General features: G+C 44.3%; 1 protein-coding gene across 4 annotated transcripts in view; it reads right to left on the bottom strand.

Annotated features, from left to right (window-relative positions):
* Positions 1 to 682: 682 nt before the first annotated feature.
* Positions 683 to 25,888, bottom strand: part of LOC139553608 (regulator of G-protein signaling 6-like) — a 65,544-nt gene continuing 40,338 nt past the window's right edge. Inside the window, exons 3-17 of one of the 4 annotated variants that reach the window (XM_071366129.1) lie at positions 25,687 to 25,786; positions 24,512 to 24,562; positions 24,310 to 24,431; positions 12,546 to 12,597; positions 11,822 to 11,886; positions 11,339 to 11,415; positions 10,673 to 10,754; positions 9,684 to 9,758; positions 7,983 to 8,087; positions 7,602 to 7,774; positions 6,975 to 7,100; positions 6,526 to 6,712; positions 5,794 to 5,886; positions 5,454 to 5,495; positions 683 to 4,928 (exon numbers count right to left, since the gene is read on the bottom strand). In XM_071366129.1, coding sequence (XP_071222230.1) covers positions 4,878 to 4,928; positions 5,454 to 5,495; positions 5,794 to 5,886; positions 6,526 to 6,712; positions 6,975 to 7,100; positions 7,602 to 7,774; positions 7,983 to 8,087; positions 9,684 to 9,758; positions 10,673 to 10,754; positions 11,339 to 11,415; positions 11,822 to 11,886; positions 12,546 to 12,597; positions 24,310 to 24,431; positions 24,512 to 24,562; positions 25,687 to 25,786 — 1,401 coding nt within the window. In that variant the 3' untranslated portion in view covers positions 683 to 4,877. Of the gene's footprint in view, positions 4,929 to 5,178; positions 5,233 to 5,453; positions 5,496 to 5,793; positions 5,887 to 6,525; positions 6,713 to 6,974; positions 7,101 to 7,601; positions 7,775 to 7,982; positions 8,088 to 9,683; positions 9,759 to 10,672; positions 10,755 to 11,338; positions 11,416 to 11,821; positions 11,887 to 12,545; positions 12,598 to 24,309; positions 24,432 to 24,511; positions 24,563 to 25,686; positions 25,787 to 25,888 lie in introns of all 4 variants that reach the window. The other 3 variants (XM_071366131.1, XM_071366128.1, XM_071366130.1) reach the window with 3 other exon arrangements.

Raw genomic sequence — 25,888 nt, forward strand, 5'->3', positions numbered from 1 at the left:
AGATGAAATGGACTTGACCGGTCATTTTATCTTCAATTGTAAATAACTAAAATCGAGAGAATGACGTCTTTGTTTGTTAAACTATTTTTATTGTAATGAAAGAAAATAAAGAATGAGACTCCGCCCACTCCGGGTGTTTGGGGATGTTTTGCTGTGGTCCTATTTAACCCCATTGTTGCTATTGTAGTATTTACGTTACTACCCAGTTATAAGAGTAACTGGTTACCAATATGCTACTAACTGGTTACCAATATTCTACTAACTGGTTACCAATATGTTACGAACTGGTTACCAATATGCTACGAACTGGTTACTAACTGGTTACCAATATGCTACAAACTGGTTACCAGTATATTACTAACTGGGTACCAATATGCTACTAAATGGTTACCAATATGTTACGTACTGGTTACCAATATGCTACGAACTGGTTACTAACTGGTTACCAAAATGCTACTAAATGGTTACCAAAATGCTACTAACTGGTTACCAAAATGCTACTAACTGGGTACTACATATGCTACTAATTGGGTACCAATATGCTACTAACTGGTTACCAAAATGCTACTAACTGGGTACCACATATGCTACTAATTGGGTACCAATATGCTACTAACTGGTTACCAAAATGCTACTAACTGGGTGCCACATGTGCTACTGTAAATGAGAGGCGGACACCATGTAGATGGAGGTCCCAAGGTTTTATTTTTTAGTCCCCACAAGATATCAGGTGCATGGGTCTTTTAGAGTGCTAATAGTAATTTTGCTGATTGAGAAACTAGAAGCACAAATGCCCTGGATATGTTACATGCATAGTAATGTGCCCATACCATAACATGTGCTTTTAGATAATGGAAATCTATATAGCCAATTTATATACACACAGTGCTATTGTGTTTGTGCAGACAATATTCTTTAAAGGAATATTTCACCCAAATTACAAAATTATACTTTGGTTTCCTTACCCTGTAAGCAGTCCATGGACAAGGTATGACAGCAATCCATGCTTTGGTTTAGTTTGCCTGGCAGTGGTGGCACTGTTTTCAAATGCTGGCCTAGCAAGCAGAAATTGTTCCATTCTGCTTCCAGGGCAAGATTCGTGACAATAAATGTCAACCTGTGGGATTTGTGCTACAAAGCCTAAAACGTTAGCATTTGGAAACTGCCAGGGAAACTAAACCAAAGCATGGATTTCTGTCATACATTGTCTATAGACTGCTTACAGGGTAAGGAAGCCAATATGTCATTTTGTAATTTGGGTGAACTATCCCTCAATAAATTAAGCATCTCAATAAATTAAGCATTTCTATCTTAGAGTCAAGAGGTTTTAGTTTATGATAATCATATAAATATCAACCTGTACAGTGCATGGCAGCAACTCTAATTTAATTTGAAATACTGTAATTCTCTCAGTATTTGACTTTAGTAATATTGACTCTGGCAGTTGATCATATGCCCCCCTTACCACAAGAGGGAGCTGTTGTGCTGTGAATGATACCCTCCTCTATCTCAGGACTTTGGGAGAGTAGAAGAGCGATGCAGCAGAGGCCTTCAGATGAATCATGTATCTTCCAGTTCCAGTGGTGGATGTGATATCAGTCAGGTGCATCCTGTTGGTTTATGTCCTTTCAGCAGGGATGTTCGTTGTTCTGTTCAGTGGTGGAGATCGAGGTAATTTCCCTTTTGGTTGTGTTTGAAGATAGAAGAAGAAGAAGAAGAATCAAGCAGCTTGCTGGTTGGCTGTGCACGTAACCTTTTCTCCCCAGCTCAGACTCCCTAAACTTCATTTCACAGAGCATTTTCCCTAACAAGTATACAAACTGTTTGGCAAATAAAACAATGGCTTGCAACAACATAACATGAGGAATAATACATACACATATCTCTGTAATGACTGAGCATGTAAGTCATGGTTTACATTGACATGAATGCAACAAAAAGGCTAGCACTAAATGAAACATGCTTCTCTTGGGCTGTTAAGCGATATAGGATCCTTCTGATTGCGGGGTGATGACATATTTCGACATCCAAATAAATATTCCTGCCACAGTCCTCCTGTTCGGGCATGCTTGGCCACCATGGCCCATAGAGGACTGTGCATGGTGTTTAGTCTCCATTAGATGACATTGGTGACATTCCAAAGTGGTAGTGATGCAGGGCTATTTTATATGGGGCCTGTAAGGCATGTGAATGTCACTTAAATAGCTCTGTGACTGGTCAAATGTGGCATTTATTTGGCATGTATCTGCTTGAATAGGTGCAGGATAATACGGAAACACCATGTATCACATTGTTATTGATCATTACATTGTTGGGTTTTGAGTTTGCAAGAAAGGCATTTCACTGTACTTGTGCATGTGACGTTAAAACCTGAAACTTGGTGCTGTGTAAAATATTAAATAAGGCTGAAATCACTGATTCAGAGACAACATTATTGAGATTTTTCATAAGGGAAAGGGTTTTCAAGCTTTAAAGCTGTCTATATTGATTTAATCAAATGGTAGGTGTTCTCTTCAGTGTATGATTGTCTGTGTTGGCCAGGTCTCCTTTGAAAAATAGGCCTATGACCTCATGCTTTCAATAAATACAAATCCAACCATAGCATGAATTCTAAACAAAAACAATTTGATGAAACATGCAATGATTAATTGTAGACTCTCTATCAAGCCCTTATGCCTACTCCTGGAATGTAATAAAACACGGAGAATTTCCCTCAAAGTCGCTTCTATAATAACAATTACAATACCTTAGATTTATGGGCAAACAAAAATATATTCCCAATCACTGCAAAAATAATAGGTTTTAAGTTTCCATCAGTAAATAGGATTATATGGTGTACTGTATAAGAAAAAAATATGATACAGATTTAGACAAAGATAAAGATATAAAAAAAGAGATTTGTTAAATACAGAACAGAAAATTGTCCTCCTGCTGTCCTTATTGCTGACTGCCTAGTGTGGGCAGACTGTACTGTATATGTATATGCAGTTGGATGTTTACATACACTTAGGTTGGAGTCATTAAAACTCGTTTTTCAACAACTCCAGTAATGTCTTGTTAACAAAACTGTAGTATTGTCAAGTCGGATAGGACATCTACTTTGTGCATGACACAAGTAATATTACCAACAATTGTTATTTCGCTTATGATTCACTGTATCACAATTCCATTAGGTCAGAAGTTTACATACACTAAGTTGACTGTGCCTTTAAACAGCTTGGAAAATTCCAGAAAATTATGTCATGGCTTTATAAGCTTCTGATAGGCTAATTGACATCATTTGAGTCAATTGGAGGTGTACCTGTGGATGTATTTCAAGACCTACCTTCAAACGCAGTGCCTCTTTGCTTGACATCATGGGAAAATCAAAAGAAATCAGCCAAGACCTCAGAAAAAAATGTATAGACCTTCACAGGTCTGGTTCATCTTTGGGAGCAATTTCCAAATGCCTGAAGGTACCACGTTCATCTGTACAAACAATAGTTTGCAAGTATAAACACCATAGGACCACGCAGCCGTCATACTGCTCAGGTAGGAGACGCATTCTGTCTCCTAGAGATGAACGTACTTTGGTGCGAAAAATGCAAATCAATCCTAGAACAACAGCAAAGGACCTTGTGAAGATGCTGGAGGAAACATATACAGAAGTATCTATATCCACAGTAAAACGAGTCCTATATCGACATAACCTGAAAGGCCGATCGGCAAGGAAGAAGCCACTGCTTCAAAACCGCCATAAAAAAGCCAGACTGAGGTTTGCAACTGCACATGGGGACAAAGATCATACTTTTTGGAGAAATGTCCTCCGGTCTGATGAAACAAAAATAGAACTGTTTGGCCATAATAACCATTGTTATGTTTGGAGGAAAAGGGGAGGCTTGCAAGCCAAATAACACCATCCCAACTGTGAAGTACCGGGGTGGCAGCATCATGTTGTGGGGGTGCTTTGCTGCAGGAGGGACTGGTGCACTTCACAAAATCATCATGAGGCAGGAAAATTATGCAGATATATTGAAGAAACATCTCAAGACATCAGTCAGGAAGTTAAAGCTTGGTCGCAAATGGGTCTTCCAAATGGACAATGACCCCAAGCATATTTCCAAAGTTGTGGCAAAATGGCTTAAGGACAACAAAGTCAAGGTATTGGAGTGGCCATCACAAAGCCCTGACCTCAATCCTATAGAAAATGTGTGGGCAGAACTGAAAAGGCGTGTGCGAGCAAAGAAGCCTACAAACCTGAATCAGTTACACCAGCTCTGTCAGGAGGAATGGGCCAAAAGTTACCCAACTTATTGTGGGAAGCTTGTGGAAGTCTACCTGAAACGTTTGACCCAAGTTAAACAATTTCAAGGCAATGCTACAAAATACTAATTGAGTGTATGTAAACTTCTGACCCACTGGGAATGTGATGAAAGAAATAAAAGCTGAAATAAATAATTCTCTCTACTAGTATTCTGACATTTCACATTCTTAAAATAAAGTGGTGATCCTAACTGACCTAAAACAGGGAATTTTTACTCGGATTAAATGTCAGGAATTGTGAAAAACTGAGTTTAAATGTAATTGGCTAAGGTGTATGTAAACTTCGACTTCAACTCTATGTATATCTGTATATGTCCCACTATGCCTCATTGAGCTTGTATGTAGCCCTACTGTATGTGCTTGTACTGTGTTCATGCCATGTGGTGAGTGGGTCAAGCCTCCCCCCCCCCCAGCTGGCATGATCTGTGGTTCTGTGAGTAGTTCTAATTCCAGCGCTGCATGGTACTGTCTGTGACCCACCAGAGCAAAGCTCCCCACCCCAGCAGCGCTCCTCTCCCTGCATGGTCATGACCCCTCCAGGGGTGTCTGTCTGTGCCCTTCCAGCCCAGGCAGTGTCAGGATGACTGCATCAGCCCTGTCAGCCGCTTGCCCGTCAACGACTTGCCCTGGAAAATGGAAACAAACTTTACTGGCTGAGTTTTTGAAAAATAATGCAGTTTGTGTACAGTGCTGTGCCAAGAAAGTACTAAGACTAGTTACCCCTGCATAAATGTTGAGCACTTACCTGTCCTTAAAATGGTAATAAATACCATCAAAAGACCTCTGCACTACTAGCCTGCACAATTATATTGAACGTGAAAAAGATCTTCATTAGGTTGCGTGCCCGTGATACAGCCCCAGTTCCTGGTGACTTACCACACTGCGGGTGAACTTTTCCAGGGAGGTACGGCGGCCCTGCTCACCCTCTGTCTGTGAATAGGGGAAGCATGGTGTGGGGGTGGGAAACGGTGAGAGGCACGGGGAGGGGATGAGGGAAGATTAGAAAAGTGTCAAGGAAAAACACAGGTTACATTTTAGGCCATGAAGCCAGAAGCAGTGGCTGTGGTAGAAGAGCTAGGGGCCAGGCCAGCAGGGGGGGGGGTGTCTTTTAAGGGGACTACATAACACAGGGATGCACTGCTGCTGCTCACCAGGAGAAGATGATGCTTTGATCTGCTGTGGTGCTGATCATCCTAGTACACAGTATAACAGGACTTGCTTTATTTTCAATTTTAGAGAGCTGTGAATGTATAAATCCGAAGGAGTCAAATAATATAATAAACTGAACGACATGAGTACTCGAGCAAAGGTAAGCCGTCTCAGTTCAGATGTAAATGGTGATATAGTATCTGTAGAAAGTGTGGATTTGAGAATAAAGTTGCATCTTCCAAATAAAAGTATGGAGTGCTTTCAACCATATTTAGTAAATGCATATTATCACAGGTTTAAGATGGTGGAGTTGTGACTGAGTAGGTGTTAGTTACAGCTCACCAGCTTCTTTCTGGCTAGCAGGAGGTCCTGATAAATGTTGGATCTCAGGAAGCGTGCATAGCTGTCACTTTTCATCAACTTGAAGATGTGTTCCTGGAGAAGAAGGAGAGGTGGTTGATGTGTGTGTGTTTGTGTGTGTGTGTGTGTGTGTGTGTGTGTGTGTGTGTGTGTGTGTGTGTGTGTGTGTGTGTGTGTGTGTGTGTGTGTGTGTGTGTGTGTGTGTGTGTGTGTGTGTGTGTGTGTGTGTGTGTGTGTGTGTGTGTGTGAGCGCGCGCGCGCTTGTGTTGAGTTGAGTATGTAAGAGTGGGAACGAAGGAGCTGAGTGTAAACCATGCTTGATGATAACATGGTGGGAAGAAGGAGTCTCCTGAGATGGCTGAATGAACACAAAGCCATCGTATAGCCATTGAAGCTAATGCACCCTGAGGCAATTTCCCTCAAACAAAGCAAATACAGTTCGAATCTAGGATGAATGCATGTGCCATTCACAGGTATTACTCAGCCCATTAGACCCTGAAAAACATTGTTTCTTCACCACCATTCACTTAATTTCCTTTCACTCCATCTGTCCATCCACCCCCCTCTCAGCCAGCAGTGTGTGGGTGGGGATTATGATGTTATGTGTTTGTGTGAGTGGTTGAATGTGTGTGCAGTAGTAGCAGTAATATTGACAGTCTGTGTGGGCGTGCATGCATATGTGTTTGAGTGAATATGGGAGACTGTGATATGTACCTGTGCGTCCTCATAGCTGTATCGTCCAGGATCTTTTAGGTTATGGCTGGTGAGCTCATAGCTGTGGGAGTCCAGGTTGATGGAGCTGGGTGCACCCTCTGCCAGGAACTCCTGCCAGATCTCCTGGGCCCTGGCCGCCACGTTCTCAAGGGGCCTCCGCTTCAGGTCCTGCACTGCCAACCAGAACCTAGTCAAGGGGCACAGGTAGGGCACAGCCAATAGAGATCAGTGTCTGCATTCACTTCCTCGTGTTAAACTGCCAGGAGAGGAGAGCACCCCCTTGTGGACATGCATAGCGGTCATTCCATTTAATCTCATTGCTGCCACTCAAAAGCCTCTATTGGCCTGGGGAATATAAATGGATGTGAAACAGTAGAAGGGAAGAAGATAGTGACAGTGTTATCATTGGGAACTGCGCCTGCCTGAGCCTATAAGGCTCCACCTCTCACCGGAGGTTCTCTGAGCTGAACTCCGACTCCAGGAACTTGAGGAAAGCGTCCCGTCCCGCTGGGTCCTTGAGGGCCTCCTCCAGAGAGAAGCCCCACTTCTTCACACGGTGCTGGCTGGGGTCCCGGCTGCTCACAGGGAAGAACGGAGAGAGACGACTGTGAGGCATCTCAGAATGCCAATCAAACCTAGCATAGAGCTGGTTTACTGTACATGCTATTCTCACACTACGCTCCCACAGTACATACGTTGTGGGTGTGCATGCTGTTTAAAATGTGGAGGAATAGGGAAAGAAAGAGGAGCTAGCCATGGGGGTATCATGACATTTCGGCCAGCACCTGAGAGCACTAACCCTCTGCCTGACCCCACTAGTCATTTGAGGAGTGATTATGTTTGACTAGTGAGGTCGGTCCATGGGGCCTATGGCCTCACGCCACCGGAGGCTGTTGAGGGGAGGATGGCTCATAATAATGGCTGGAACGGAGTAAATGGAACGGTATCAAACACATGGAGGCCATGTTCGATTACCATTCCATTTATTCCATTCCAGCCATTCCTATGAGCCCGTCCTCCCCAATTAAGGTTCCACCAACCTCCTGTGCCCCACACTGCCTCCCCAATGAACCCACCTAGCCTCCAGGTCCCAGAAAGTCATGTCATCGCTGATCCAGGGGTTGGACGGTTCAATAGTTGACGCTAAAGGATCGTAGACCATGAACTGCTCTGTGTAGCTCATGAGGCTGTCTGCTACTTTGGACATTTTCATACAGTGTCTGTCCAGCTGCATGTTCAAGAAGGAAATCTGAGAGAGAAAAGACGGCAGAATGAGAGAGTAGCTCATTAATCAAGAGGAGAGTTGGCATTATGATTGATGAGTGAGACAGATAGGCAGACAGACAGACAGACAGATAGGCAGACAGACAGACAGATAGGCAAACAGACAGACAGTAGGAAATAATGGATAATGGCAGTGTTAGTAATGACCTGTCAGGAGCATCACAGTGTGTTACCTCCTTCTGCACGTCCTCTCTGGTGGGCTTCCTGGCCGGCTGGGACGGGAGGGACTGGTGGACTGAACTCTGAGTCTGGGTGTCGTCTGTTACCCCATACACCGACTGAACATGGACAGAATGGATATACAAGTCTGTTATTTGTATTTGTATTTATTATGGATCCCCAGGCCCCTACTCCACCACTACCACATATCTACAGTACTAAATCCATGTGTATGTCTAGTGTGTATGTTATTGTGTGTGTGTGTGTGTGTGTGTGTGTGTGTGTGTGTGTGTGTGTGTGTGTGTGTGTGTGTGTGTGTGTGTGTGTGTGTGTGTGTGTGTGTGTGTGTGTGTGTGTGTGTGCGTGCGTGTGTGCGTGCGCGTGCGCGTGCGCGTGCGTGTGTGTATGCATGCATCTGCGCCAATGTTTGTGTTGCATCACAGTCCCCGCTGTTCCATAAGGTGTTTTTTATCTGTTTTTTAAATCTAATTTTACTGCTTGCGTCAGTTACTTGATGTGGAATAGAGTTCCATGTAGTCATGGCTCTATGTAGTACTGTGTGCCTCCTATAGTCTGTTCTGGATTTGGAGACTGTGAAGAGACCTCTTGTGGCATGTCTTGTGGGGTATGCATGGGTGTCCGAGCTGTGTGCCAGTAGTTTAGACAGACAGCTCGGTGCATTCAACATGTCAATACCTCTCATAAATAAAAGTAGTGATGAAGTCAATCTCTCCTTCACTTTCAGCCAGGAGAGATTGACATGCATATTATTAATACTAGCTCTCTATGCACATCCAAGGGCCAGCCGTGCTGCCCTGTTCTGAGCCAATTGCAATTGGCACCTGACCATACGACTGAACAGTAGTCAAGGTGCAACAAAACTAGGGCCTGTAGGACCTGCCTTGTTGATAGTGTTGTTAAGAAGGCAGAGCAGCGCTTTATTATAGACAGACTTCTCCCCATCTTAGCTACTACTGCATCAATATGTTTTGACCATGACAGTTTATAATCTAGTGTTATTCCAAGCAGTTTAGTCATCTCAACTTGCTCAATTTCCACATTCTTTATTTCAAGATTTAGTTGAGGTTTAGGGTTTAGTGAGTGTTTTGTTCCAAATACAATGCTTTTAGTTTTAGAAATATTTAGTGCTAACTTATTCCTTGCCATCCACTCTGAAACTCTGAGTGTTGCAGTCATTTCAGTCGCTGTAGTAGCTGACATGTATAGTGTTGAGCCAGCATACATAGACACTTAAAGCCAGTGGCATGTCGTTAGTAAAAATTGAAAAAAGCAAGAGGCTTAAACAGCTACCCTGGGGAATTCCTGATTCTAACTGGATTATATTTGATAGGCTTCCATTAAAGAACACCCTCTGTGTTCTGTTAGACAAGTAACTCATTATCCACATTATAGTAGGGGGTGTAAAGCCATAACGCATACGTTTTTCCAGCAGCAGACTATGATCAATAATGTCAAAAGCTGCACTGAAGTCTAACAAGACAGCCCCCACAATAATTTTATCATCAATTTCTCTCAACCACTCATCAGTCATTTGTGTAAGTGCTGTGCTTGTTGAGTGTCCTTCCCTATAAGCATGCTGAAATTCTGTTGTCAATTTGTTTCCGTATTGCTTATACACTCACCCTCAACACACGCACACAGATACATACATACATAAACAGAGACCACTCATCACTAAAAGCCTTCTTCCTTACCTTTTTCACCCTCTGTGGATTCTTCTCTCTCTGGCACTTGCGAATGTCCATCTCTGTGGTGTTTACACAGCCTGGCTGTGAGAGAGTTAGTTTCCAGGTCAGATTATAGTGGGTCACCAGAAACATCCTTCCCTAGCCTGGAGGCTAGACTTAATTCAACACTGGAGTTGGCTAATACAGAGCCCCACTAGGATCCAAATTAATTCAGGCTAACCCAGGCGCCACCAGACATTAAAACACTTTATTGTTCTGACAGTGGAGCCCTACAGGACTTTCACTGTAACATTCCTTGTCCTTTCATCATGCCCTCTCTCTATCCCTTCAGACCTTAGCACCACCACCTCCTCCTCTCAGCTTATCACCACAACACTCCTCCCCTCCTCCTTTCAGTTTACCACCACCTCCTCCTCTCAGCTTAGCACCAGCACCCTCCTCCCCTCCTCCTTTCAGCTTACCAGCACCCTCCTCCTTTCAGTTTACCACCACCACCACCTCCTCCTCTCAGCTTAGCACCAGCACCCTCCTCCCCTCCTCCTTTCAGTTTACCACCACGTCCTCCTCTCAGCTTAGCACCAGCACCCTCCTCCCCTCCTCCTCCCCTCCTCCTTTCAGTTTACCACCACTTCCTCCTCTCAGCTTAGCACCAGCACCCTCCTCCCCTCCTCCTTTCAGCTTACCAGCACCCTCCTCCCCTCCTCCTTTCAGTTTACCACCACGTCCTCCTCTCAGCTTAGCACCAGCACCCTCCTCCCCTCCTCCTTTCAGCTTACCAGCACCCTCCTCCCCTCCTCCTTTCAGATTACCAGCACCCTCCTCCCCTCCTCCTTTCAGTTTACCACCACCTCCTCCTCTCAGCTTAGCACCAGCACCCTCCTCCCCTCCTCCTTTCAGCTTACCAGCACCCTCCTCCCCTCCTCCTTTCAGTTTACCACCACGTCCTCCTCTCAGCTTAGCACCAGCACCCTCCTTCCCTCCTCCTTTCAGCTTACCACAGGGCGATGGACGTCCCAGAATGCCCTCTCCTGGCTGTCTAGGATCTTCCTCTCAGCCTTGTCCTTCTTCCTGTCGATCCTGAGGGTAGGGGAGAGAGGACAGAGCCAAGTCAATACTGAGAACACAGACAGACATGTCACTCTTAATGAGAGACCAGAGGAGGGTAAAAGCTCAAAGTGGAAGTCACAACTTGTTTCGTCACCAAACAATCTGTGGTCTGGCCGCTGGCTGGTAGGGTACAACTCTTACATAACTGACATTTACTGATCAGTGCTTGGTTGGACTGTTTCTCTCTCTCACTCTGAATGTAACAACGCTAAAATGTATTATCTCTCAACTACAGTAAATACTTAGTGCTCAGACTATAATCATTTGAAAGGGTAATCATGACCAATTAGGTTTTTCTCATGCCCTGATATCGTGTTTACAAATGTCAACCAGCAGATGGCGATGTAGTGGAAGGAACAGTGATAAAAGTCAATGAGTAAAATATCACCTTGAAAGTAATCTAGGGGTATGCATCTGGCACACTGGTGACTCTATAGTCACCTGCATCAATACATGAAATATAAGGAATACACTGACATAGGGCACAATAGACAAAGTATCAAAACCACAATATGTTGTGCGCGTGCTCTTTTGCCTAGTTATTGTCCACTCACTTGACCTGCGCCTCAGCTTGCATGAAGATGAACTCCCACTTCCTGGCGAAGGCCCTCTGCAGTCGAGCCAGGTTCTCCTGTAAGACCCCCCAATCATAGAGATATGAGGGGTAAGAGTAAACCAGTGAAGGTTCTTGGGTAATTGCATCGCTATAATGCTTTTTGCTGCATAAAGCTAGCCAGCTCAGCTTAACCAGGAAGTAATATCACGGCTGTTGTAATTTGCATATAATAAGGGCATCTGCTTGGCAAATGAGCAATACAAAACATCTGTCATACATATTAAATGAAGTCACCTATTTGAATTGTGGGGAAAACAACACTCTGACCAAACCTATATAGCATGGAATAGACTAGAGCTCAGGAGCATGGCATGTGATCTGAGAGAATCTGTAGTTGTGTAGTTGATACCTCTGTTAAAGAGTCAGTAGTGTATTGATAGTGTACTGACGACAGTTCCAGTAGGGTGAATAGGGGACTCACAGCCTCGTAGTCAGCTAGCTCCAGCCTGGCCTTGTTCTGCATGGTGCGCTTGCACAGGTAAATAGCTGCAGAGGAGAGAGAAGACAGCAGAGTGTAGTCAGTTACTTACTGTTGCTTGGCAGACTGCCTGCCTTTAGTGATATTGTCAAACAAATGTCACATATGCTGTATCGCCAGTTGTAAGTGTAGTTTATTTCTTGCAAACAAATGCCACCTACTCGGTTTCCGCCTGAGTAAATCTGTTCTGATCAGAGTGCGGTGAGCAATATTTAATGAGACAGTTGGCAACTCTCCATTTACATAATCAGGCTGGAGAAATGCCATGCAAACATGAAACCCTGGAGATGTACAATAATGTCACGTAAGACCTCTGTACCCTGATTGGCTAATATAGCGCTGCAGACCTGGGGGTAAAATTAGATCCTACTGGGGAGATAGTGGGATGCATTACAGAGTGGGCCACTCAATCAATACTGGGTGTGAGACAACAACAGATCCATAGTCTGTGTTTACACTCTAGGCAGGAGGATATGACACAGTCTGGGCCAGACACTCTGCTCTCACTCTGCACTGAGCAGGGCTATAGGTTAGGCTGGCAGGGAGGGGCATCAGGGGGGAATAGCTGGGGGTTACGCATAATGAAAATATGAGGGGTAACATTTAGACACATTTGAGTTCAATGATATTTTCTCAATCCACCCTTAGGGACCACAACATAACTTACCATAGTCTGTGTTTTCAGGTTCCCAACAATTAGAGGGCCAGAAGTATGGAGCCTGAGGAGGAAAGTGGAGAGGTCTTAACTTACTCATCATCTTAACATCATTTATACATCAGAGCATCTGCACAAGACTGGAGAGGGTCTCCTTTTTACTGTTTTTCCTAATGTTGATGCAGACAATTTTCTCCACGCTGCCCCTAGGAGCAGTGTTTGAAGTAAACAGTTCCTTTTCTTTTTGATTCACTCAGTAAACATTTTTGTGTTGAGTATGTGGCTAAAAATGTTCAAATAATGAGGTTTTAAACACATTTCTGAGACACAGTTTGGTTTGAAGATGGGCAGCCCCGGTTTTAATATGCATGTTGTGTCCAGTCCACCCTGACTCATAGCCCTAAGTCATGTTGAGATGAAGATGCTGGAGAACACACAAACCGTCCATACTCTTTGTTCATGCCTTTCCCTCTCTACGAACATGCTGAAGTTAAAAGAAGATGAGTGGTGTGATAATCAATGCCCTTCTTATGCTCTGCATAACTATCTAGGTAAGAACAATAGCTATATTCTCCATCCAGATTTCTTTGATTATTGCAATTGATATTTCAGATTCACAGTTCATTCCATGATGCATAAATAATGTATTTCTCAGATCCATCATTTCTAATGATGGGCAGAATTAGAATGCAGAGATGTGCCGAGACATCTCCAATATCACTCATATAATTAGCTTAAAGCCCCCATGCAGTCTTTGTCATTTTATTTTTAAATCTGCACTGTATGTCTAAAAGATCACTGTGAGTGTTTAGTGAAAATGTGTAATGTAAATGCTCAGTCTGATTATGTGCGTGTTAGGAAACAAATATGAAGATATTTACATACGCAGCCCTGATTGGCTGATAGGATGGTCTAGAGCCGACCCCCTTACCCAGATGAACAGTCAGATCACACTGTGACATCAACACAGTGAACAGTGAACAGGCTGAAATTTCAGGATTTCTTTTCAAACTGCTCTTACACAAAAAGGGCAATCTCATAATTTTCACAGTTTCTGAGTGTTATTTCGACCTCATAGTGTGGAAATATCATAACTGCACTGCCCCTTCAACAACAAAAGGCTAACAAGATGATTGAGATATGAATATGTGTCAGAATCAACACAACAGACAGGTTAACATGTATTTTCTCAAGTCTAAACCAAACTGCAGCAGTGACATTTTATGGTGTGACTCTGCTCATAGCCGCGGGAAGTAGGGGTGCTGAAGGTGCTGCAAATTGAAATACCTTTGCCAAAATTATTTAAAATAAATGTACAAATTCAAAATACTACACCAGAGAGCATAATTTAGCCACAGAGGATCAGTAGCTTTTAAAAAATAGCTGTGGATTAAGTTTTATCACAAGCAATTTGGGCAGCATGCATGCCAAATATAGAACAGCTTGTTGCATTGTGGCCAAAGACAAATAATCTATAGAAGAATTTTGGAACCTTTAACCCTGGCACTTTGACTGTTAAAATCATGGGTACACGAGCATTGTTTGCCAGGCCTGACTTGGGGTGCGATTGTAAATTCAATCTGGAATGCCAGAGCATTGTCAGATTATCCGTTTGTAAACTCAGAACGTTCAGATCGCACACTGGACACTCTGACCGAGGAGTAGGGTAGATCCACGTGTTCTGACCTCACAACGGCAGTCATGCACCCAAGCTAACTGACTAACGGTGGCTAGCTTGCTAGCTACTTCAAGACACAAATGTGAGAACACCTCACTCTGACCATTTTACTCGCCCTAGCAGAGCTGGTTAGGCTGTTTTCATTTTATCCAGAGCGTTGGTGACTGTAACTCTGCTGCTGGCAACAATTTAATTAAGTTTCTTTGCTGACGATTACTGACTACGGTCCTATTCAATGAGTGTTGAGCGTTCGTAAATGCATCAGTTACTCACACTCAGACGAGAGTGCTCTGAAATCGGAGTAGATAGCCAGAGTGAATTTACGAACGCACCCTTGACTGGGAACTGTCATCTATGGATTATATTTCTATGGTTGGTTGTGGCTGTCAATTAGCTTTTTGCACATTTCTAAATGCACAAGAAAAAACATTGGGATACCATTTGGAAAGCAAATGCCTACTGCTGAAAATAGAAGACTAATCTGTCTGTTGAAGCTAAGAATTTTTAACAAGTGATTGCATTTAGAATTGTTGTGCAATAATTGATAAACAAGATACATACTGTGCATTCGGAAAGTATTCAGACACCTTGACTTTTTCCACTTTGTTAGGTTACAGCCTTATTCTAAAATGTATTAAAAAATATATATATCATCAATCTATACACAATACCCCAAACAAAGCAAAGCAAAAACTGTTTTTTTGAATACTGAAATATCACATTTACATACAGTTGAAGTCGGAAGTTTACATACACTTAGGTTGGAGTCATTAAAACATGTTTTTCAACCACTCCACAAATTTCTTGTTAACAAACTATAGATTTGGCACGTTCATCTGTACAAACAATAGTACGCAAGTATAACACCATGGGACCACACAGCCGCCATACCGCTCAGGAAGGAGATGCGTTCTGTCTCCTAGAGATGAACGTACTTTGGTGCGAAAAGTGCAAATCAATCCCAGAACAACAGCAAAGGACCTTGTGAAGATGCTGGAGGAAACAGGTACAAAAGTATCTGTATCCACAGTAAAACGAGTCCTATATCGACATAACCTGAAAGGCCGCTCAGCAAGGAAGAAGCCACTGCTCCAAAACAGCCGTAAAAAAAGCTACGGTTTGCAACTGCACATGGGGACAAAGATCGTACTTTTTGGAGAAATGCCCTCTGGTCTGATGAAACAAAAATAGAACTGTTTGGCCATAATGACCATCGTTATCTTTGGAGGAAAAAGGCGGAGGCTTGCAAGCTGAAAAAACACCATCCCAACCGTGAAGCACGGGTGTGGCAGCATCATGTTGTAGGGGTGCTTTGCTGCAGGAGGGACTGGGGCACTTGGAGTGGCCATCACAAAGCCCTGACCTCAATCCTATAGACATTTTGTGGGCAGCACTGAAAAAGCGTGTGCGAGCAAGGAGGCCTACAAACCTGACTCAGTTACACCAGCTCTGTCAGGAGGAATGGGCCAAAATTCACCCAACTTATTGTGGGAAGCTTGTGGAAGGCTTCCCGAAACGTTTGACCCAAGTTAAACAATTTAAAGGCAATGCAACCAAATACTAATTGAGTGTATGTAAACTTCTGACCCACTGGGAATGTGATGAAAGAAATAAAAGCTGAAATAAATCATTCTCTCTACTATTATTCTGACATTTCACATTCTTAAAATAAAGTGGTGATCCTAACTGACCTAAGACAGGGAGGTTTTACTCGGATTAAATGTCAGGAAGTGTGAAAAACTGAGTTTAAATGTATTTGGCTAAGGTGTATGTAAACTTCCGACTTCAACTGTAAGTATTCAGACCCTTTACTCAGTACTTTGTTGAAGCACTTTTGGCAGTGATTCCGAGAATTCTTTAGTATCATGCTACAAATTTGGCACACCTGTGTTTGGGGAGTTTCTCCCATTCTTCTCTGTAGATCCTCTCAAGCTCTGTCAGGTTGGATGGGGCACGTCGCTGCACAGCTATTTTCTGGTCTATCTAGAGATGTTAGATCGGGTTCAAGTCTGGGCTCTGGCTGTGCCTCTCAAGCACATTCAGAGACTTGTCCCGAAGCCACTCCTGCGTTGTCTTGACTGTGTGCTTTGGGTCGTTGTCCTGCTGGAAGGTGAACCTTCACCCTAGTCTGTGGTCCTGAGCGCTCTGGAGCAGGTTTTCATCAAGGATCTGTCTGTACTTTGCTCTGTTCATCTTTCCCTCCATCCTGACTAGTCTCCCAGTCCCTGCCACTGAAAAACATCCTCACAGCATGATGCTGCCACCACCATGCTTCACCGTAGGGATGGTGCAAAGTTTCCTCCAGACGTGACGCTTGGCATTCAGGCCAAAGAGTTCAATCTTGGTTTTCATCAGACCAGAGAAACTTGTTTGTCATGGTCTGAGAGTCCTTTAGGCGCCTTTTGGCAAACTCCGAAAACTTTTTTCTTCTTCTCCCACACAATTGGCCGAGGCCAATAAAATGTTTGGGCTTTTCAATATTTTTATCTGCCAAAAGCCAGCTATTACTGGCTAACGGAAACAAGTGACCGGGACCCGGGAAGATTTATAATTTATTGGACATTTTAGGAATTGACCAGTCATCCATATGCATTGGGTGTGTAACCCATTAGGGTGTCCACCCACGCAGCCAGCACCATCAATAATCAAGGGATATTGGCCAAATGAGCCACATTTACACACACTTAAAAACAGTCTATAACAAATGACAAAAACACTATTCCTTGTGTTTCGAATTTCGATGTGTAGCATATGCAAAACTTTATAGCCCATTGTTTTATTGGTATTTACTTTCCTAAAACAATAATAGTCCACCTCATGTTCAGCTGTGGGAAATGTGAGCACTAAATGCAACAAGGAATTGCATGCATAGGCCTATAGACTTAGGTGTCCACTGTATGATATTAATATTTAAAAAGTAAATATAAAGGAAGAGAAGCTTAGTCCTAGCCCCAGAGAGAGAGAGAGAGATGCCGTAGGCATGCTATGACACCAACATTCATTAATTTATCCTTGTCAGATAGGCTACTGCGTCTGCTATACAGATATAGGCATACAGAAGGAGGCTAATTCATACATTTTCTATCTGAATATTTTTTATAAAGATAAGTATTATATTGTTATATTATAGGGGTAACTCTGGTAGGCCTAAAAACATTATTCCTCACCTCAAGTTCAACTGTCAGAGTCAGTTGGAGCGCCTGTGCGCACTGCCTTCATGTCATAGGCCTTCAGTATAATAGAGGCTAATAGCCACACCACACCAAACCTTCACAAACGTTTCTAAACTTTATTAAAGTAATATCAAAAGTAAGTCAAGCCATTGTTTATCGGGAAAATATGAGCAGGATATTTGATCATGGTAAACACAACATTACAGTTGGAACTTGATTTGGCCAAAGAAAATGGCTCAACAGAATGAAACAAAACACTTGCGAAGTGGATTACACATTCACAAAGGTTTTGAACAGGCTGTATTGCAGCAATTACCAAGAAAGGCTAGTGCCTACCATACCCAACAAATGACAGCAAATAGGCTAATGATGTTTATTTTACAACAGGCCTTTACAACATAACCTATCTTAAACTAAATACAGAATTTAGCCAACGAAAATGTCTGATCAGAATTAAACAAAATACATTTTGCATAGGCTATTTAAAGAACTGATTTAGACTAATACATATGCCTACAATAATAAAAATGATATACATAACAAAAATAATAAAACAAATGCTAAAAAATATATATATTTTTTTTGCATCCTACCTGAATAGCAAGTTGCACATACAGTACCAGTCAAAAGTTTGGACACATTTGTTTTTCAACAGGACAATGACCCAAAACACCTCCAGGCTGTGTAAGGGCTATTTGACCAAGAAGGAGAGTGATGTTGTCCTGCATCAGATGACCTGGCCTCCACAATCACCCAACCTCAACCCAATTGAGATGGTTTGGGATGAGTAGGACCGCAGAGTGAAGGAAAAGCAAGTGCTCAGCATATGTAGGAACTCCTTCAAGACTGTTGGAAAAGCATTCCAGGTGATGCCGGTTGAGAGAATGCCAAGAGTGTGCAAAGCTGTCATCAAGGCAAAGGTGGCTACTTTGAAGAATCTCAAATATAAAATATATTTTGATTTGTTTAACACTTTTTTGGTTACTACATGATTCCATATGTATTATTGAATATTTTTGATGTCTTCACTATTATTATAGAATGTAGAAAATAGTAAAAATAAAGAAAAACCCTTGAATGAGTAGTGTGTAGTGTGTCCAAACTTTTGACTGGTACTGTATGTGTGGTATTAAAAAAGATTCTGCTAAAAGATTCTTATATTATGTAAATGACGTAGCATGCATGAAATATGTTTATTAAAGGCTTCCCATGAAACATCACAGATTTATCTCAAAGCACAGCAGGAAGTTGTCATTAAAAGCGGGGCTTCCAAAGATGCAGCACCTATTTATAGCACAGCGTACCCACACAGCCTCTGTCAAAGCTCCTCAGTGCTGGCACAGAGACATACTCAAAAGGGCATCAACATACTCAAAAGAGCATGCAGGTCCTCTTTTATTGGCAATGATGACGCTCACTTGTTGCACCACACATAACATCAGAGGAAGGGTATTTTTAGTCCGATTGAATATGGGTGACACACACGCATCCCCTTCCAGAAAAAGGCACGTCATGCATTTTAATCTGAGGGAAAAGAAGTGTGCATAAATGGATTCTCCGGTAGATTGGGGGAGAAGTGGGATGGGTGAGTGACAGAGAAAAGTGCAGAGGAAGAGAGGACTGCCAGCTTAGCGCTTCCCAAAGGGAGCTGCTCCTAGCTGGGATTAGCCAGCCATAGTGACTCATTATTCTGGAGCTTTTCAGCAGGACCAGGGACCATTCAGCCTCCACTACAGTATAACACACTGTGCTGAATGTCACAATGCATGCAGGGCCGGCTTAATGCAGGGGCTTCCTGGGGCTGAAGCCCCTGGGCCCAGGCCCGAGGGTGGACCAAGAGGCAGCAAAAAAAAAAAAGTACAAATAACTAAATAATGAAAATATAAATATAAACTCAGCAAAAAAAGAAACGTCCTCTCACTGTCAACTGCGTTCATTTCAGCAAACGTAGATTGCCTGCAATGACAACAAGCTCAGTCCGATGATGTTGTGACACATCGGACGCGAGTGAACCGCCACAGACCATGACGGACCCTCCACCTCCAAATTGATCCCGCTCCAGAGTACAGGCCTCGGTGTAACGCTCATTCCTTCGACAATAAATGCAAATCCAACCATCACCCCTGGTGAGACAAATCTGCGACCCATCAGTAAAGAGTACTTTTTGCCAGTCCTGTCTGGTCCAGCGACGTTGGGTTTGTGCCCATAGCCGACGTTGTTGCCGGTGAAGTCTGGTGAGGACCTGCCTTACAACAGGCCTACAAGCCCTCAGTCCAGCCTCTCTCAGCCTATTGCGGACAGTCTGAGCACTGATGGAGGGATTGTGCGTTCCTGGTGTAACTCGGGCAGTTGTTGTTGCCATCCTGTACCTGTCCCATAGGTGTGATGTTCGGGTGTACCGATCCTGTGCAGGTGTTGTTACACGTGGTCTGCCACTGTTAGGACGATCAGCTGTCCGTCCTGTCTGCCTGTAGCGCTGTCTTAGGCGTCTCACAGTACGGACATTGCAATTTATTGCCCTTGCCACATCTGCAGTCCTCATGCCTCCTTGCAGCATGCCTAAGGCACATTCACGCAGATGAGCATGGACCCTGGGTATCTTTCTTTTGGTGTTTTTCAGAGTCAGTAGAAAGGCCTCTTTAGTCTCCTAAATTTTCATAACTGTGACCTTAATTGCCTTCTGTCTGTAAGCTGTTAGTGTCTTAACGACCGTTCCACAGGTGCATGTTCATTAATTGTTTATGGTTCATTGAACAAGCATAGGAAACATTGTTTAAAGCCTTTACAACGAAGATCTGTGAAGTTATTTGGATTTTTACAAATTATCTTTGAGAGTCCTGAAAAAGGGACGTTTCTTTTTTTGCTGAGTTTATTAAGGAAAAAATATACTGCATATGTTATATACAGTGCATTTGGAAACTATTCAGACACCTTGACTTTTTCCACATTTGTTACGTTACAGCCTTATTCGAAAATGGATTAAATTAATATTTTCCTCATCAATCTATACACAATACCCTGTAATGACAAAGTAAAAACAGGGTTTTAGACATTTTTACTAATTTATAGAACAAAACAAAAACAGGGGCGGCAGGTAAAGTGGTTAGAGCGTTGGGCAGTAACCGAAAGGTTGCTGGATCGAATCCTCGAGCTGACAAGGTAAAAATCTGTCGTTCTGCCCCTGAGAAAGGCAGTTAACCCATTGTTCCCCGGGCGCCGAAGACATGTATTTCGATTATGGCAGCCCCCCACACCTCTCTGATTCATGGAAAAAAGGCTGCCTAAGTATGATCCCCAATCAGAGACAACGATAGACAGCTGCCTCTGATTGGGAACCATACCCGGCCAACAAAAAACTAGAAAAACTAGAATGCCCACCCAAATCACACCCCGACCTAACCAAATAGAGAAATAAAAAGGCTCTCTGGAGACTCTGGACTGCAAACCGTCGCTGGAGACTCTGGACTGCAGACCGTCGCTGGAGACTCTGGACCGCAGACCGTCGCTGGAGGCTCTAGACCGCAGACCGTCGCTGGAGGCTCTGGACCGCAGACCGTCGCTGGAGACTCTGGACTGCAGACCGTCGCTGGAGACTCTGGACCGCAGACCGTCGCTGGAGGCTCTAGACCGCAGACCGTCGCTGGAGGCTCTGGACCGCAGACCGTCGCTGGAGACTCTGGACCGCAGACCGTCGCTGGAGACTCTGGACCGCAGACCGTCGCTGGAGGCTCTGGACCGCAGACCGTCGCTGGAGACTCTGGACTGCAGACCGTCGCTGGAGACTCTAGACCGCAGACCGTCGCTGGAGGCTCTGGACCGCAGACCGTCGCTGGAGGCTCTAGACCGCAGACCGTCGCTGGAGACTCTGGACTGCAGACCGTCGCTGGAGACTCAGGACTGCAGACCGTCGCTGGAGACTCTGGACTGCAGACCGTCGCTGGAGACTCTGGACTGCAGACCGTCACTGGAGACTCTGGACTGCAGACCGTCGCTGGAGACTCTGGGCCATGGATCGTCACTGGAGGCTTCGGGCCACGGATCATCACTGGAGGTCTGGAGCGTAGAGCTGGCACAACCTGTCCTGGCTGGATGCTCACTTTAGCCCGGCAAGTGCGGGGCGCTGGCACAGGATGCACTGGGCTGTGAAGGCGCACTGGCGACACAGTGCGTAGAGCCGGCGCAGGATATCCTGGACCGAGGAGGCATACTGGAGACCAGGAGCGCTGAGCCGGCACAACACGTCCTGGCTGGATGCTCACTTTAGCCCGGCAAGTGCGAGGAGCTGGCACAGAACGCACCGGGCTGTGGATGCGCACTGGAGACACATTGTGTATCTCCGCAAAACATGGTGCCTGACTGGTCCCACGCTCATCACGGCGACTGCCTTGCTCCAGACACCAAACCATCCACTCTACCTTATCACTCCCCTCAACTATCCCACAATACTCCTCGCTCAGTCTCTCCCAATATTCCTCTTCGCTCTCAGACTCGCCCCGCGGCTTCGCCGACCAACTCGTGTGCCCCCCCCATAAAATTGGGGGGCTGCCTCTCGGGCTTCCGTCGTGGTCGTGAACTTCGGAGTCGCCGTTGATCCTCCTTTCTCTCCCGGGCCCAGGATGTCTGCTCCTCCTGGCCACGCTGCTTGGTCCTTTGGTGGTGGGATCCTCTGTCACGTTCGTTTAGAGATGGATTGGACCAACAAAATAGCTTCCAATACTCTACTCAGCAAACTGGATGCAGTCTATCACAGTGCCATCCATTTTGTTACCAAATCACCTTATACCACCCACCACTGCGACCTGTGTGCTCTAGTCGGCTGGCCCTCGCTACATATTCGTCGCCAGACCCACCGGCTCCAGGTCATCTATAAGTCTATGCTAGGTAAAGCTCCGCCTTATCTCAGTTCACTGGTCACGATAACAACACCCACCCGTAGCACACGTTCCAGCACTGATCATCCCCAAAGCCAAAACCTAATTTGGCCGCCTTTCCTTCCAGTTCTCTGCTGCCAGTGACTGGAACGAATTGCAAAAATTGCTGAAGTAGCAGACTTTTATTTCCCTCACCAACTTTAAACATCAACTATCTGAGCAGCTAACCGATCGCTGCAGCTGTACATAGTCCATCTGTAAATAGCCCACCCAATCTACCTACCTCATCCCCATACTGTTTTTATTTTATTTACTTTTCCGCTCTTTTGCACACCACTATCTCTACTTGCACATCATCATCTGCTCATTTATCACTCCAGTGTTAATCTGCTAAATTGTAATTATTCGTGCCTATGGCCTATTTATTGCCTACCTCCTCATGCCTTTTGCACACACTGTATATAGACTTTCTTTTTTCTACTGTGTCATTGACTTGTTTATTGTGTTATTGGCTTGTTTATTGTTTACTCCATGTGTAACTCTGTGTTGTTTCCTGTGTCACACCGCTTTGCTTTATCTTGGCCAGGTCGCAGTTGCAAATGAGAACTTGTTCTCAACTAGCCTACCTGGTTAAATAAAGGTGAAATAAAGAAATATTTTTTTTTTTAAAGGCTGCCTAAGTATGATCCCCAATCAGAGACAACGATAGACAGCTGCCTCTGATTGGGAACTATACCCGGCCAACAAAGAAATAGAAAAACTAGAATGCCCACCCAAATCACACCCCGACCTAACCAAATAGAGAAATAAAAAGGCTCTCTAAGGTCAGGGCGTGACAGAATGTTCTTGAGTGCCCCAGCCATAGCCCGGACCTGATCAAACATCTCTGGAGAGACCTAAAAATAGCTGCGCAGCAACGTTTCCCATCCAACCTGACAGAGCCAGAGAGGATCTGCAGAGAGGAATGGGAGAAACTCCCCAAATAGTTAAATAAAATAGAAATAAATACATATTGTATGTGCCAAGCTTGTAGCCTCATACCCAAGAAGGCTGTAATCGCTGCTAAAGGTGCTTCGACAAAGTACTGAGTAAAGGGTCTCAATACTGTTTTTGCTTTGTCATTATGGGGTATTGTGTGTAGATTGATGAGGGAAAAAACTATTTAATCCATTCTAGAATAAGGCTGTAACGTAACAAAATGTGGAAAAAGTAAAGGGGTACCTCAATTACCTCAACTCGGTACTATGACCCCGTGTATATATTGAAGTTATTGTTACTCATTGTGTATTTACTATTACTTTTATTATAATGTGATATACATTTTCTATTATTTCTCTATTTTCTTTATCTTTGCATTGTTGGGAAGGGCCCTTAAGTAAGCATTTCACTGTTAGTCTACACCTGTTATTTTCGAAGCATGTGACAAATAACATTTGATTTGAACAGCAATGCCAGATTGTGGGATGCTGTGAGTAGATACGCAACACTGTACATTGTGCCTCTCCAACTGATATCATCTATAATATCAAAATTGTTATTGATATTTATAATATAGTGATAATATCTGTAGTGATTTACCCACGGGTTAAGGGAGAGAACAAGGGTAGTGAGTCCAGACCAATTACAACACTTGACCTGATACTGGGGATCAGACTATAGGAATCTCTCAATTCAGTTACTCTGTTAGAACACTCTCCCCTGGTTCTCTCTGCTTTAGAGCGTAAAGTGACCAGCCACAAGGTATTGAGGCTACTGTTCTGGACAGTGCACAGGATCATTTATGGTCAAAACTCATGTTATGGATGGTGGTGTGGACAGTAAATCCAGTTTGGGACCACTACACTCTTAGAACAAAAGGTGCTATCTAGAACCTAAAGGGGTTATTCAGCTGTCCCCACATAAAACCCCTTGAGAATCCTTTTGGTTCCATGTAGAAAATAAGAAAAAAAAAGTTTCTCTATGGGGACAGCCCAAGAACCCTTTTTGAACCCTTTTTTTCTAAGAGTGTAAGGATGGTACGTCTACTGGTGCCTGAAGTTACCATGGTAGCTTACCTGGAAGCGGTACAGGGTCCCATCATCTTTGAGAGTGAGGACGTGGTCGGAGATCGGGAAGAGGTAGCCAAGGGCAGCGATCAGGCTCCCTAAATGAATGGCTTCAGCTACAGGAGAGAAGACTAACGCTGAGTAGAGAAAAATGGAGACTGACAACAGGGGTCAATCCCAGTCAGGTTGGCTATGTACATAGCAGACATACCTGAGTCCTCAATGGAGAGGTTTTTCATCAGCCACTGCACAATGTCTGCTCCTGGTATTCAAAGCAGAAGAACGGTTGATAGGGACAATGAAATGGCATTGTACACACACAGAAAGCCTCTACTCAACAGCTGCAATAGTTAACAGGTCTCCCCTCAACAATCTATTACTTTTAGCTTACAGCACAGCTACAACGCCCTTGGCTAAGGCTAAATGTGGCATAGCTAAGTATGTGTTTGCAGGAACAATCCAAATGGAACAATGTGATCTTGGTCTAACAATAGGCAGGAAACCACACTGCCCTTTCCCACCTGGACAAAAGGAACACCTATGTGAGAATGCTATTCATTGACTACAGCTTAGCGTTCAACACCATACTGCCCACAAAGCTCATCACTAAGCTAAGGACTCTGTGACTAAACACCTCCCTCTGCAACTGGATCCTGTACTTCCTGACGGGCCTCCCCCAGGTGGTAAGGGTAGGCAACAACACATCTGCCACGCTGATCCTCAACACCGGGGCCCCTCAGGGGTGTACTCCCTGTTCACCCACGACTGTATGGCCAAGCACAACAATTTGATTTGAAACCAGGTAACCATCTTTTCTCTAACTCCTGGACAGCAACATATTTGGCATAATGTGAGGAGGAGTGAGACTGGGAGAGTGAAGCGTGAGCCCAGCAGGCCTAAAGAGACGTGAGGGGGTGAGTCACACTCAGAGCAACGTTACTGGGACCCCCCCCCCCCCCCCCCCCTCCTCTCCTATTCCCCAGCCCCATGGCTACTGTTGACTCTGTTGACTCACACACACACATACACACACCAGCCAGAACAGTCTTAGTCACTCACACTGCCCCCTAAAACCATGTCATAAAACACACAACCAGCCACTCTCTACAATGTCAGTGCCAGACGGCCTCATCTGTCCCCATCTGCAGAGGCAGCAAGTCAAATGAGCCTGAAAGGTCATATTTGCTTTAATGATTCTGACTCTCTGTCTGCTCTCTCTGCTTTCTCTTATTGTATGAGACAACACGCACGCACGCACGCACGCACGCACGCACGCACGCACGCACGCACGCACGCACGCACGCACGCACGCACGCACACACACACACACACACACACACACACACACACACACACACACACACACACACACACACAGCTGGTCACCTGATACCACACTGGGGATCTTGGACAGGAAGCTCTTGACAGTTCGGATGGCCACCCCTCCTGCCTTCTCATCCTGTATCCGCATAATGACATCTTCAATCTAACGGGGAGAGGAGACACAACAAAAGTGATCAGGGTTAGAGCACAAACCAAACCATCCACAGTTTCTCCATTAAAATGATTAATTTTAATTGATTAATTG

The sequence above is a fragment of the Salvelinus alpinus genome, chromosome 25 (genome assembly GCF_045679555.1).
Source record: "Salvelinus alpinus chromosome 25, SLU_Salpinus.1, whole genome shotgun sequence".
NCBI classification, from domain to species: Eukaryota; Metazoa; Chordata; class Actinopteri; order Salmoniformes; family Salmonidae; genus Salvelinus; species Salvelinus alpinus.